This window comes from Notothenia rossii, assembly GCF_949606895.1.
Source record: "Notothenia rossii genome assembly, chromosome: 3".
NCBI lineage: Eukaryota > Metazoa > Chordata > Actinopteri > Perciformes > Nototheniidae > Notothenia > Notothenia rossii.
The window spans coordinates 62,727,922-62,743,107 of record NC_136901.1 but is presented as its reverse complement, the minus strand read 5'-3'; the positions used below and the strand labels follow the sequence as shown (position 1 = coordinate 62,743,107).

At 41.7% G+C, this 15,186-nt stretch overlaps 1 protein-coding gene across 2 annotated transcripts in view; it reads left to right on the top strand.

The window, feature by feature from the left end:
- Positions 1-2,047, top strand: part of pcdh10b (protocadherin 10b) — a 50,012-nt gene extending 47,965 nt beyond the window's left edge. Inside the window, exon 5 of one of the 2 annotated variants that reach the window (XM_079668368.1) lies at positions 378-2,047. In XM_079668368.1, coding sequence (XP_079524494.1) covers positions 378-431 — 54 coding nt within the window. In that variant the 3' untranslated portion in view covers positions 432-2,047. The remainder of the gene's footprint in view (positions 1-377) is intronic. The other variant, XM_079668369.1, reaches the window with a different exon arrangement.
- The last annotated feature ends 13,139 nt before the right edge of the window (positions 2,048-15,186 follow it).

The following is a 15,186-nucleotide window of genomic DNA, read 5'->3' as shown; positions in this document are numbered from 1 at the left end:
CCTGCCTTCTAGTGGGTTGCCAGGTTTGCGCGCATGGCGCTATAATCACCAAATCACGTTTTTCGAAAAAACTAAATGTAATATCTCAATACAAAAACAAACGCAAATATTTTATTTTAAACAGTCAAGTCCTTTCAAGTCATCTATCTCAAGCTTAAGTCAAGTCTCAAGTCATGAATACCAAGTCAAAGTCAAGTCAAGTATTTTATCAATGTTAGTCAAGCAAGTCTAAAGTAAAAAAATATGCAACTCGATTTGGACTCGAGTCAAGTCATGTGACTCGAGTCCCTACCTCTGGTAGCTACTGTGCTAATGGCAATGAAGCCTTTGAATCTTGAATCTTTAATTTAACCAGGCTTTGTGTTATTCTCTTGCAGCGTGGAAAAGGGTTTGCTAACTCCTTTCGTGTGGACATACCGGAGACTGCGTGACTTTGCACAATCACTCCCCGATGACTGAGGCTACAGTAAAAGTGTTCAACCCATTTTGCCCCCCTCCTCGCCCTCGACCCTCCTCAACCTGCAGCGAACATTGAAAATCACACTCGACTTCACACAAAATGAGAAACCAACACCCTGCTGGAATTCCTAAGAGCACTGCCGGGCTTTGGAGCACCCTACTCCAGGGTTTAGGAGACGGTGGTCCATGGGAGGGGGAGGGGTGCTGATAGCCTTACATGGAGGAGCCTAATGTCTCAGCGGGACTGAGAAACGGACAGAGGAGGAAGGACAGCGATGGCGGAGAGATAAAAGTGGACTCTGATTTCTCCGTCCTTTTCCAATCTGCGTGTGCCTGTTTACAGCACTGATGTATACATCTATGAGGAAAATAGAACCACTCCAAGATGACATGTGTACTGACAGACTAATCAAAGGAGAGCCACTCAGAAAACCGCCACTGAGCCCTTTAGGCGTTTGTACTCAAAGAGTGACGCCAAATTGTACAGGAGAATCTTTGTGCATTTCAAAATGCAATACCACTGTTTTAGATTTTTCTATTCTGTTTGTGTGGTCAGGTGTCTCTATTCGGATCTACTTCAAACTTTGTAAGAAAAGATTGTGGGCAGGATATCTTTTGATTTGTGTTTCTTTTTTCTGTCCTTTTCACTTTTTGGCTATGTTTTTTCCTTCACATTGTAGGCTTGGACAAAGTTCCTACACTTTTCTGATTCTGAGGTGTCAAGTAGTTTCTATCATGTGTGAGAAGTGTTTACTGTACTCTTTTAAAGTTTCAAGCTGAATATAAAACTATATATAATTCTCTCTATATCTTCTTGTGCTGAAGGCGTGCTATCCATTTGCTGGGTTCCACATTCTGGTTCAGGTCTGACTCTTCTTGTTTTACCGGGGGGGGGTGGGGGTTGCAGAGACACAGAACAGCCTTAGCAGATGTAAGCTCAAGTTCTCATTGTTTGACTTATTTCATTTCTGTTTTCCACTTTGGGATATTGATACAGATCATGTCTATAAATAAAAATGAGGTAATAATTTAGATTGAAAACCATGGTAATTTTGTGTCATTGTAACCAAAACGTTAAGAGTCAATTTATAAAGAAACAAACAAAAACAGGGCCAGATGCAAAAGTTGTTGTACACAATTCAGTGGACTCGAGTATACACACACTTTTTTCTCACAAAAACACCAATATGCCAACAATAAACAGAAAAATTGTGAAAAGGAACGTCGTATGTGTTTTTATTTTGGTATTAGAGAAAGTCCGAGTTGACCTGGTTATTGGAATTATATTTTCTTTTATTGTTCATGGGTCAACAGTCATGGCCTTATACTCCCGAACAAACTGTGTCCCAAAGCTTTAGATTCAGTGTCACAATTTGCTTTAAGTGAACTGATTACTTGGTAATTCCTCTGGGAAATGTAATTAGTGTACCAACAAGAACAGGTCATCAAAGCTGATTGTATGCCACTCCTGCTTTATGTAAAAAATGACACAGTAGTTCTCTGGACCACTGTAGGCACTCGAAAGAACATGAAGGGCAACAGAAACAATACATAAAGCACATAATGCAGCTTGTGCTCTTGGCACATTATCAAATGTGTTTATAGGGATTTAAATGAGCTGCTAATCAATTTTCAGATAACATCAGTAGTAGAGGTGGAAGACGTATGCAGACATGTTGGAGTAAAGTTTCTCTCAAATGCTTGCATAACTCTCAATAGCAATTAAATCTGTGCAGGAATAATAATAATCCATAATAATAATGCATTGCATTTTTTGTTAGAGCGCTTTTACAGGTGCTCAAAGAGCCTTACAATTACACATTACACATGTAAGAGTCATTATTGTGGACATTACCCACAGGAGTAAATGCGGGTAAAATGTCTTGCCCAAGGACACAACGGCCTGACGCAGTGGACAAGTAACCCGAGGCGGGTTTCGAACTGGAGTTCACTATCGCCCCTCGATCTGATGATCAACGCTCTAACGACTGCAACAAAATCGCCTACCGAATGGGTACAGTCGGTAGATATGAGCCATATTGTGCGCATGACAAACCACCGGGTGATGTTGCAGTGCTCTGCAGCATTTACCTCTCCACAGAGACACACATATGGCAGACTTTTATTACAGGCCCAGACAGTCATTCGGGTTATGGCCGGCAAAGCTTTCAATGCTGTAAACCTTTAAACAAATTGATACTTTATTTGTAACCTTGCAGCAGGTTTTAGTTTTCCGTACAAGGTAGCATAAATAAAAACTCTTAATTATCTCCATCAGTGGCACCAACGTGTATTGATTAAGCTGAGTGATAAAAGCCTTTCCGCAGATTAGTATCAGCGTGAAATGAGCACTTGTGATTACTTCCTCTAAAACATGACCCCAATGTGTTCCGAATTTAATTACAATTCAAGAAGAAAATAATCGTTGTTGTCCTTCACTGTCTCCTCTGTCCAGTGCACACAGTCTGTAATCCACTCAGTCCTTTCTACAGCAGCCGTGGAGATTTAGAGATGCTGTTGTTGTGTGTTTTATCAGCCTGTAATCCGAGGTAGATTATGTCTGCAGATGGTGATGAACCAATACCACATTGGAGTTCAGAAACACATGCTTAATCATCTGTAGACCTGTCTAATCTTCCAGTGCACACTGAATATTCATCGATTTGCTTGTCTGATAAAGCCTTTGATGGTTTCACACTATAAATATTACCAGCAAACAGAAAGGAAGGGGAGTAAAAAACATGTCTGTTCATAGAGAATCCCACTGTGATTTTAAATATAGGAAGTGAACAGTGGCAGGGTGAACTATGGGCCCTTTTGTTGCTGCGTAATGAGGCCACAGCTATCGGAGCAGCACCGTTTAGATTGAGGACAAAAGTTGAGCGGAGAGCATGTGCAGTATAATTATATCTATTTCCCTGCTAAATGAAAGCTATTATATTTGACCTCCACTGGACACTAATCTCTTTCATAAACCAAAAAGTTTTAATTTCCACATGCATTTATGCACACCAGGATGGCTCCAAATGAGGAAAACCAATAGAGGATAATGAAAAATTATTTAAGAACAAAAAAAGAGACTTACAATTCCCTAAACAAACGGGAGGATTTGGAGAGAGACGGACAGACAGTTTCTCTTTCTATTTCCGGTGAGTTGGGTATGACAGAGTGGGGGGGTAAATGTGATAGCGAGTTTCAAAGTCACTCACTTGACAAAGGCAAAGCGGATTATAGGAGGCTAAACTTTTTCATGTCGGAGCTCTCCTCTTTTTCCAGATGCCGTCAGACACACAAAGAGTCATGGCGATGAATTCCCCTCGGTCAGTGTGGAGGGAAATAAAGCCTCAGGCGGGTGTCCATGGTCCGCGTGAAGGTTGATTATGGGCTCCTCAGATGTGGATGAATGGGAGATGGACTTTGAACAAGTCTCAAAAAGAAAAACAGGTCAGGAGAGACACAGAGCAGCACACTGTGATGCTGCTATAATGGCACATTCTGGAAAAATATAGGACTTTGGGAAATACAATATAAAGTTCCTCCTGAAATCCACTGTCATTGACTTACAAAAAATAAATGCAACACACACAGACACACACAAAAGATACAAACTACAACCAATTACCATGGTTACACTATGTTTTATAAATTTTGCACATACATGATCAGGATGTGCAAAGGTGTAAAGAAAATGAGTGAAATGTCCGAATGAGGAGCAGAGAAAATGGAGAATGTACACATTATCTTATGTATCAAATCACAAGGCAGTCAAACAGTGAGTTAGAAGACATCCCTGCAACAGAGCAGAATACGTTCAGAACATCCTGTCCGGCAGGGTCTCAGTCAGTAGGGGCTTGGACTGGGAGCCGTAGGGTCGCTGGTTCAAGTCCCCGAACAGACCGAAAAATGGAGCGTGGACTGGTACTTGGAGTAAGGAACAATGCACCAGACAGAGATGATTGATTATCAGATTTGGTGCTGAAGACTTAATTGATGAGCGCCATGGGTGTGAGGAAGGCTGACCCCGCCCCCACCTGCTTTCTATTTTTTAAGTGTAAGGTAAATGCATTCATTTTGAATGTGTTATTTTCAAACATTTATCTAATAATTAATGTTAATAATTATTATTTAAAAATAATATTAAAGATAATATCAGTTCTCTTTTGTACTTGTACATGTTTATTACCTTTGCCGAATAAGTTAAAGTTAGTATTAAGCAAATAAAAAAACTGCCATAACTAGTAGTTCACACACGCACGCACGCACGCACGCACGCACGCACGCACGCACGCACGCACACACACACACACACACACACACACACACACACACACACACACACACACACACACACACACACACAGTTCAATTCATCTTTTATAAGGAGTAATAGTTAGCCTTGCTGGGGTATTTGCAACAACAAGGGACAAGATGTCCTCTTACTACACACACACACACACACACACACACACACACACACACACACACACACACACACACACACACACACACACACACACACACACACACACACACACACACACACACACACACACACATGGGTGTCATTTCCACTGGGGACAGGGGGGACCCCACTTTTTAAAATCCCGTTCGTCCCACCCCACTTTTCAAATGTGTTTATTTTTTTTTTTTTTTACGCAAACGGTCATCGTCACGGAGGAGCGTCTGTGTGTGTGTGGCACGAGCGCATCTTGTGAGAGAGAAAGAGACAGAGGGTGTTTCTCAATGTCGAGGAAGGCTCTTCCAGAGCCACTATTTAAAGGATGCTACGTCATCGAGTCCCGCCGAAGGATTGTTTCAATGTCCAGGATCCTTGGAATTCTACCGAGGCCGGCGTCCTTCATTGCGGGAAATTTCGAGGCTGCACATGGTATCCTCCGCGGTCTTAAAATCCCCACAATGCTTTGCGCACGGAACAATTTCCAAAACCTTTGGCGGAAATCGCGCTCCATTTAAGGCATATGACGCACACCTGCACACCTGTAAGCCTGTTCCAGCAATCTTCATTTTCCGAGGCTAGGAAGGATTCTTGCCTCACTTCTGAAGGACCTGAATTGGAGGGACATGTCCTACCAAGGAAGCGTCCTCGACATTGAGAAACACCCACTGATAGAGAGACTTACGGGGGTTGTTGTTAGCATCTGGTGCTAGCTCGGAGCTAACGGAGATTAGAAGCTGTTTCAACAATAAGGAGAGGGAGTTTCCTCTCCTGTAGGACTGAGAGGCTGAGATAACGTCAGCTCAGTGAGGTAAAGGACTCTCCGAGTGATTAGATTGTAAACTTTAGTCTAAGTTATCTCAGTGGGTCTCAAACGGTTTGGTCTGCTATGTAAACAAATATTTCCATCTATTTAATATAGTAGTAAAAGATAAGTTAAGAAATCATTCCAATATAAGTCAGTACAAAAATAAAAAACACAGTTTAAAAGGGGAGTGATTAGTAAAATATGCATAAATGAAAAGAAAGAATGCAGACTAGGTAAGATAAAGATAGGAGAGAGGAGTTTATCAAATATTTGTTATTGGTTGTGAGTAGGGTTGGGTACCGAGAACGGTTCCAACATTTCGATTCCAACGGCATCATTTAGACGCGTGAATTTCGGTTCCGTTTTTCGATGCCTGAGGAAATGTTTCTCGCCGCCCTCCGTAGCCTACTGTATGACTGCGGCGGGGCGGGAAATGTAGCGTTGTACCCAAGCGGAAAACTCTGTGGAAGAGCCGGGACGCCAATACGGAAGTGGCACACACTGCAGTTCATATATTGGCCGATAGGGACTGACTGCAGAAAGGAGCAATTTCCATAGACCCTCATGTTAAAATGCCCAACTTTACAGCAGAAAAAAACATGTTTCTACCCATGGATGCAATAAATATTATTATGAATATAGTTAGATTCCACCTTCATGATTATGGATCTGTGAGTGAATTGTTTTCTAACACTACCCTTTTATTTATATTAGGTCTTAAAGTGTTTGCATAAATTAGGGCGTGGTCACATTGAGTGACGGCTCTGTGAAGTGACTGCTGCAGTTAGCTTCTTGTCTCTCGGCTAGCTGCAGGCACTCTGCCTGTTCAGCTCATCCAGGGAACACAACTTGCCCCCGGCCGTGTTTGTTTGTTCTTCATGCTTATATATCGGAATATTGTGACGCGCTCTGCGGTTAAAACAGACGGTGAATGAATGCGGTTTTGCGGTAAGTGAAATTCGAGTACTTATTTATGTGTTAAGGATTTTAATCAGCTACGTAATTAATGTTAAGGCTTGGGTTAGCGTGTAGGCGAGTGGTAGCTACATCGGTACTAATAGTAGCCTCCAAGTTAAAATCATAGACTATATTTATAAAGGTTAAAACGAAATAGACAAGCCTTAAGTGGGATAATACTGTACAACAAACGGCTTCTGTTTGAGGTTGATAAAATCCTTGTAACTTAGAGAGATGATTATTATGTAGGTAGGAACTGTATGCATCGCTAAGGTTAATTTAAACGGCTATGCTCAAGTATGTAGACAAGCTAATGTCGAAGTAGTGTATGTGAAATCAACCTCACAATAAGATGTGTGTATATTACAATTATTAATGTCATATTTCAAAATGATTACTTAGATATTACAATATGGTTGGTTGAGCTGGAGTTCATTATTGAGCTTACACGTTAATGTCACAGTCATCTGAAGAACAAACCCAAACCTTGTTGTTTTTATAAATTGCATTACCAAATTGGTATCAAATAAACAGTAAGCATTGGTAACACAACTTCCAAAGTTCCAGTAGAATAAAAAGGACCCTGACTCGGACAATACACAATCCAACATGTTCAACAGAAGAGAATCAGTTATATTGTTTGTACACATGGTACTTTACATATATATCTGTTTGTTTAAGGTGTCCAGGTGATGCAGACAGGCTGGACCAGAGAGTGAGAGACAGAACTGGACTCCTCACAGCAGTGAACTTCAGCTAAGGTACAAAGACTCTTTTTTTCATACTGTACAAAGAATCAAGAGAGATATTGGTTTAAATAAATGAAGTATTGACTTTAATACACTGATATACATTCCACTAAACAACACTAGATCACCTACACATCAGTTAAGTTAAGGGTTTTTTCCATGCAAAAAGTTACATTTAGATGTTAACAAGCAATATGATTTTGTCAACTTTCTAATTGAATGTATTGAACGCAAAGATATTTAACACATAGTGAGAACTGCTACTATTTATCTCTCAATATTGTCTGTAAAAAACGTGGTAAAAGTTATTCTTTCAGTGAGACAACAGAGCAAGCTTCTAGAGTTGCACTACGTTTTGATAACAGTTAAATATTATTTTGATAATAACATGTGGAAGCTATTCAGTATTTTTCACATTTATTTAATGTATTTATTTGTTATTTTTTGTTTTGTAGAATTAATTAATTTACAGCCATATTATTTAAGTTAAGTTGTGTTCCAGCTAAAATGCTTTTATTTTTAAGGTCATGGGTCAATTTGGGCACACAGCTGGGTTTATTTAAGTCAATCAGGACACAGCAGCAGTCAGTGGGCAACGGGAAGGTCTATGGTTTTTTACCAGTATCAGGGCTGAGTTCAGCAAACATTTCAACATCTTTTGCTGTATTGTTCTTGCCAAGGTGAAGCTAATAAATACCACAAAAACGTTGATGCCTTGTCTGGACAATGGACAAATTACCAACTCATGATCTGCGTAAGATCCACTATACCTGGTGCCTCAGTGGCCTTTTGAAGTTGTATTGTTGTTGACAAATAGCCACTACATAAAGTAAAAAACCTCCCTTATTGAAGCGGACACTTTTATTTTTATTTTTTTTAAATTTTGCACTGCATGGACGTTTGGACTGGAATCACCACCACGCTCAAACGGAGATGATCATGCTGATCAAAGGAAAAAGGAACATGGACGCAGGCGCATCAGCGTTTTGATCTGGAGATCTGAGACAATGCTCATTGACTTTGTGAAACTTTGAATTGCATGTTAAAGACACGATCGGAGAACAGAGGACCACCCACGGGCCACGGCTTAAATGGACGCCGCACAAACCTACTCCACAACAACATAACATTGGTATGTGAAGGATAATCTGTCAGCTTTATTGGAAAAAAGCAAACTCATTTGGAGTGAATGAATGAATGCATGTTGATGAATATTGGGAGTTGTTGGACTTGAAAAGACATTTATTCATAAATCTCCGACGTGAAGTGTCAATATAATTGCCTGTGTGAACTCAATCAGACAATGTGGAGCAGCTGGTTGAGACAAACGAGACAATGCTTGTGGTTGATTCAAATGTTTCAAGTTTGGAGAATGTTGCTCCGCCCGAGCCCTCTGTAAAACGGGGCCTCAAGTTTACCCCAAAAGGCTTGGCGTTTTACATAGAAACGTGCCAAGAAAAGAGATCGGCAAAAAACAAGCAGGCCAAGAAATACATTGAACCAATACGTGTCTGGATTAAATCTACTGACAATGTGAAGTCTGTGCTAGCTCATTTGTGCAACTTCATCAAGTGTTATGAGGACGCTAAGGACATACATGAGTCTTTCATAGATATGGATTTGCCCGAGGAGGAGGTCAAAACGCAAAATACATATTTCAATGCAACAATGATGACATTTTGTAATTTCACTGAGTCTGTAAAGGATTGGTTGTCTGCTGCTGGGCACCCTCATGTGGAATCAAATGAAAATGTTGACAATGAAGTGGAAAATAATGAGAATGATGTTAGCAATGTTGAAACTGATGTTGAGACTCAAACTAAACAAAGTGGTGTTATTGATGATATCAATCCGGAGGACAGTGCCTCTAACATTTCAGGTCCAAAGGAAAGGCAACACAAAACACACTCTAATGTATCTAACACATCATCCACCGCATCTGCCAGGCTTAAAGCAGAGGCTGATAAAGCAGCAATTGTGGAGCGCATGAAGTGTTTAAAAAGGAAACATCAGTTGGAAGCAAAGGAGGAGGAACTAAGAAAAGAAAAGGAGCAGTTTGCTCTGGAGACCGAGCTAGCTGCAACTAATGCCAAAATCAATGTTCTGGAAATTAGCTCAAAATGCAGCTCCAAAAGGGATGGAATGAACTCTTATCTGGAAAGGAACAAGGCTCAGAGTACAAGGCAACTCAATCCTCAGGCTAATCAATTTGTCCCACTGAGAAATGACAAAAAATAACATGCAAAATGAATTTCACCCTAATGCCCAGGCTGTCACTGTAAGACCAAAGGAAACCTCACAGACCATCAGGTTTAAAGACACATCACAAACTGTCAGGCCTAAACAAATGGTAGTGTTACAGACGGACCTCAGACCACTATACACTCAAGCACCAACGCAGGTGGTTGATGATGCTCAACAGACAGAGCGTGCATCCTCCTTGAATATGACATGCAATAATGACACCCAAAATGACATTGTGAATATCATGCAACGCCAAACTGACATCACTACAATGTTAGTACAGCAACAGTTAGCATCCTCCCTACCAGTGAGAAATATACCCACATTTGATGCTGATCCTCTTCAGTATCATTCTTTCATCAGATCCTTTGAAAATTGTGTTGAGGTTAAAACTGATAATGCAAGTGATTGTTTACATTTCTTGGAGCAGTTCACCAGGGGGCAACCAGGAGACCTGGTGAAAAGTTGTCAGCACCTACCCCCTGTTCAAGGATACCAAAGAGCCAAATCCCTGCTTGCTGAACATTTTGGAAATGAATACAAAATTGCTTCTGCTTATATGGACAAAATTGATAGCTGGCCTCTGGTTAAAGCAGAAGATGTCAAATCACTGAAATCCTTTTCTCTGTTCTTACGGGAATGCTCAAATTTAACACAGCGAATCATGCACATGAATGAGTTGGACATGCCATCAAACCTCAGAAACATCATGATGACGCTTCCTTATAAGGTGAGGGAGAAGTGGAGGAGCCATGCATGTGATTTGCAGGAGAGACGTGGTTGCAGAGCACTATTCATTGACCTTGTGAACTTTGTTGAAAAACAAGTTAGAATTGCCTCTGACCCACTGTTTGGAAATATTCAGGTTTCAAATTTTAACAGCTGCAACAAACCCCCCACTGTCAGTGAACCAAGGCATAGGAAACAGGGCACCTTTGCCACCGGTGTCACTGCAATGAAAGAAAGAAACAAAGGCTACATGGATAATAAGATCAAGTCCTTTTCTGCCCAAAGTCACAACAAATGCTGTTTATTCTGCCAACAAATCAGCCACTCACTTGAAGAATGCTCGCAGTTTAAGTTAAAGACACAAAAGGACAAGATACATTTCATAAAGGAGCATGGAATTTGTTTTGGTTGCTTGAAACGGGGACACATTAGCAAAGACTGCAGGAGTCGATTGGATTGCAGTGTGTGTCAGCAAAAGCATCCTTCAGTCCTTCACATTGAGCAGAAGGGTATAAGTACACCTTTTAATGAAGCAAAATAACCTGTGAGCCCTCTGAGTGTAACATCTGGTCAGTCTCAAACATGTGGCCATATAGGGGCCGGAGATGAGTGCAATGCTGTGTTTTCGATTGTTGCAGTTCAAGTGAAAAGCCAAATGAGTGACAGAGTTGTACAGACCTATGCATTTTTGGATCCGGGGAGTTCCGGTACCTTTTGTACTTATAGCCTTGCAAAGAGATTGGAGCTAAGTGGCAAGCCAGCCAGTATTCTATTGAAAACAATGGGGCAAAAGAAAAATTGTGAGTACCAATGTATTGTCTCACTTGGACGTGTCTGGCATGGATACGGATGATTTTATTGAATTGCCCAATGTCTTAACCCAAAGAGTTATGCCAGTGTCACGTGTGAACATTCCACGACAGGATGATGTGGAAAAATGGCTTTACTTGAGTAACATAAAGCTGCACGACTTGAATACAGATGTGGATTTGCTCATCGGAACTGATGCAGCAAAAGTAATGGAACCATGGGAGCTGATCAACAGCCAAGATGAAGGCCCATACGCAGTCAGAACAAGAGTCGGCTGGGTCATTAATGGACCACTTAGGAGTGGAAGTAACGGAAGAGTTAAGACTGGCTGCTCTGTTGTCACAACAAACCGCATATCTGTGGAACATCTGGAAGAGATGCTCATCAAGCAATACAACCATGATTTTAATGAAAAAACATCAGAGGGGTAATTGGAAATGTCAAGAGAGGACATTCAATTCATGAATATAATGAGAAGTAGTACAGAACTGAAAAATTGACATTATTACATTGACTTACCTTTCAGAGAAGAGGAACCGGTCTTGCCAAATAACCGCTGTGTTGCAGAGCAGCGACTTCAAGGCCTGAAGAGGAAATTTGAAAAGAACATCAAGTTTAAAGAGTTTTACACCTCATTCATCAATGATATGCTGGTTCAAGGTTATGCTGAAGTTGTACCCATTGAACAGCTGGAACAAGATGAGGGAAAAGTGTGGTACGTTCCCCACCATGGAGTACATCACCCCACCAAAGGAAAGCTGAGGGTTGTATATGACTGTGGAGCCTCATACAAAGGAACATCTCTGAACTGTCAGCTCTTGCAGGGCCCCGATCTCACCAACACTCTTATGGGGGTCCTCATTCGCTTCAGAAAAGAGCCTGTCGCAGTCATGGCTGACATCCAGGCCATGTTTCATCAGGTGCGAGTGCCTGATAAATATGTGAATTTTCTTCGCTTTCTTTGGTGGCCTCAGGGCAACACTGACCAGGAACCAGCAGAATATCGAATGAGGGTACATTTGTTTGGAGCTGTTTCGTCCCCCAGCTGCGCCAATTACGCCTTGAGGCGAACTGCAGAGGACAATGCAGCTCACTTCACCTCCTGAAGTGATCAAAACAGTCAATCACAACTTTTATTTAGACGACTGCCTGAAGTCTACAGCCTCGGAGGGAGAGGCAATTAAGCTTGTAAAGGATTTGACTCTGCTCTGTAATCAGGGAGGATTCAACCTCCAAAAATGGGTGACAACCAGCCGTTGTGTCTTGACGTCAATCCCAGGTGACATCAGAGCAACAGAGATGAAAGAGCTGGATTTGGACACAGATCACCTGCCTATGGAAAGAGCACTTGGACTGCAATGGTGCGTGGAGTCCGACCAGTTCAGCTTTAGGACTTCATTACAGCCACGCCCACAGACCAGGAGAGGTATCTTGTCGGTGGTCAGCTCTCTGTATGACCCTATAGGATTTTTGGCTCCTTTTAGAATGCCAGCCAAGTTACTGTTGCAGGAGCTTTGACGGCAAAACCTGAAGTGGGATGAACAAATGTCCCCCTCCTTCTCCAAACAGTGGTCTGATTGGCTGAGCGACCTCCAAAGGATGAGTGTATTCAAGGTGGAACGCTGTATCAAAACCCTGGACTTTAAAACATCTATGAAAACACAAATTCATAATTTTTCTGATGCCAGTGAAGCTGGTTATGGTACAGTGTCGTACCTGAGACTGGAAGGTGGCAATAAGGTGCATGTTTCCTTTCTTGCTGGAAAGGCCAGAGTTGCACCTCTGAAGCACATCACTATTCCTCGTTTGGAGCTCACAGCGGCAGTCCTCGCTGTCAGAATGGATGGAACGCTTCAAAGAGAACTACAATGGCAACTGGAGAAGTCAGTGTTTTGGTACAAGCTAGACCCCATACTGGAGGATGACATTCTCAGAGTTGGTGGTCGTTTGCACAAGTCTGCATTACCATCAGAAACAAAGCATCCTGTTATTCTTTCCAAAGACCTGCATGTCTCCCAGCTCATTTTACGTCATATTCATCAACAACTAGGACACGCTGGGAGGAACCACATGTTGTACAGACTTTGACAGAGGTATTGGATAATTAATGCCAATTCAGCTGCAAGAAAGACCATTACAGAATGCATGGTGTGTAGACGGCACAGAGGAAAACTTGGGGAACAGAAGATGGCAGACCTGCCTGAAGAGAGAGTTGTGCCAGACAAGGCTCCTTTTACTACAGTGGGAGTTGATTATTTTGGCCCCATAGAAGTGAAAAGAGGAAGAAGCCTTCTAAAAAGTTATGGAGTGATTTTCACTTGTCTGACCAGCCGTGCACCTGGAGGTGGCACATTCCTTTGATACAGACTCTTGCATTAATGCCTTGAGGAGATTCATTTGCAGAAGAGGCCCTGTGTCAAGTTTAATATCTGACAATGGCACAAATGTTGTTGGAGCAAACAAGGAGTTGAAGCAAAGTCTTGCTGCTTTGAATAATGCAAAGATCCATAATGCCCAAAGTCAGGATGGAATTAAGTGGAGCTTTAATACGCCAACAGCCTCACACCAAGGTGGCGTTTGGGAGCGTCTCATTCGATCAGTGAGGAGTATACTGACCTCTGTTCTTGGACAACAGGTTTTGGATGATGAAGGCCTGCAGACACTGCTTTGTGAAGTAGAGGCAATACTAAACGACATACCCCTCACAAAAGTGTCTGATGACCCTAATGACCTCAAGGCCCTCACCCCAAACCATGTTCTTCTGCTGAAGGGAAAACCCATCTTTCCCCCTGGACTCTTTGAAAAGAGTGACCTGTACATCAGAAGGAAATGGAAGCAAGTACAGTATATCGCAGAGTTGTTTTGGAAAAGATGGACATCTGAATACTTACTTGTGATGCAAGAAAGACAGAGATGGGCAGCCCCAAGAAGAAACTACTCCCCAGGAGATATTGTCATCATTGCCGATGCTACAGCTCCAAGAGGATCCTGGAAGATGGGTCGAGTTGTGAGTACCAAGTCTGACTCCAAAGGATTGGTTCGCTCTGTGTGCATCCAAACCAAAACCAGCGTCTTGGAGAGACCTGTGACGAAGATCTGCCTGCTGGTGGAGGCCACAGAATAAGATCATGGACAATTCTATCTATTTTCTCTTCCTATCCTGTCTTCTTACCATCTGTTTATCTTTCAGTGGCTACAGAGAAGGTGACACAGAAGACACTATGGCTCATGGATAGAGAGAATAGCTCCCTTATATGTTTTACATAAGGGTAATTGTGATTCTCACAATTAAGGGCCGGAATGTGGAAGCTATTCAGTATTTTTCACATTTATTTAATGTATTTATTTGTTATTTTTTGTTTTGTAGAATTAATTAATTTACAGCCATATTATTTAAGTTAAGTTGTGTTCCAGCTAAAATGCTTTTATTTTGAAAGGTGATTGGGTCAATTTGGGCACACAGCTGGGTTTATTTAAGTCAATCAGGCCACAGCAGCAGTCAGTGGGCACCGGGAAGGTCTATGGTTTTTTACCAGTATCAGGGCTGAGTTCAGCAAACATTTCAACACCTTTTGCTGTATTGTTCTTGCCAAGGTGAAGCTAATAAATACCACAAAAACGTTGATGCCTTGTCTGGACAATGGACTCATTACCAGCTCATGATCTGCGTAAGGGTGCATTCACACCTAATAGTCTGCTCTCTGACAACGTCCGTTAAAAAACAGCGGAGAAGTAACGGGAAGAAACCCTCCTTTTTATGCAGCGGTCCAGACATAGACATCAGACAGCGACACATATTCTATTGCCAGTTACTTTGGCATTAGGGCAGGGATATCTAGATACTTTCCAAGGTTTGACATAATGAATTGTGCTACTTTTAAAGCAAGCAACGATGTTTTCAAATCTGTAATCAAAAAGCTCCTCAAAAACGCTATCGAAGCATTTCCTGCCGTTGCTACGTTAGTTCAAACAGT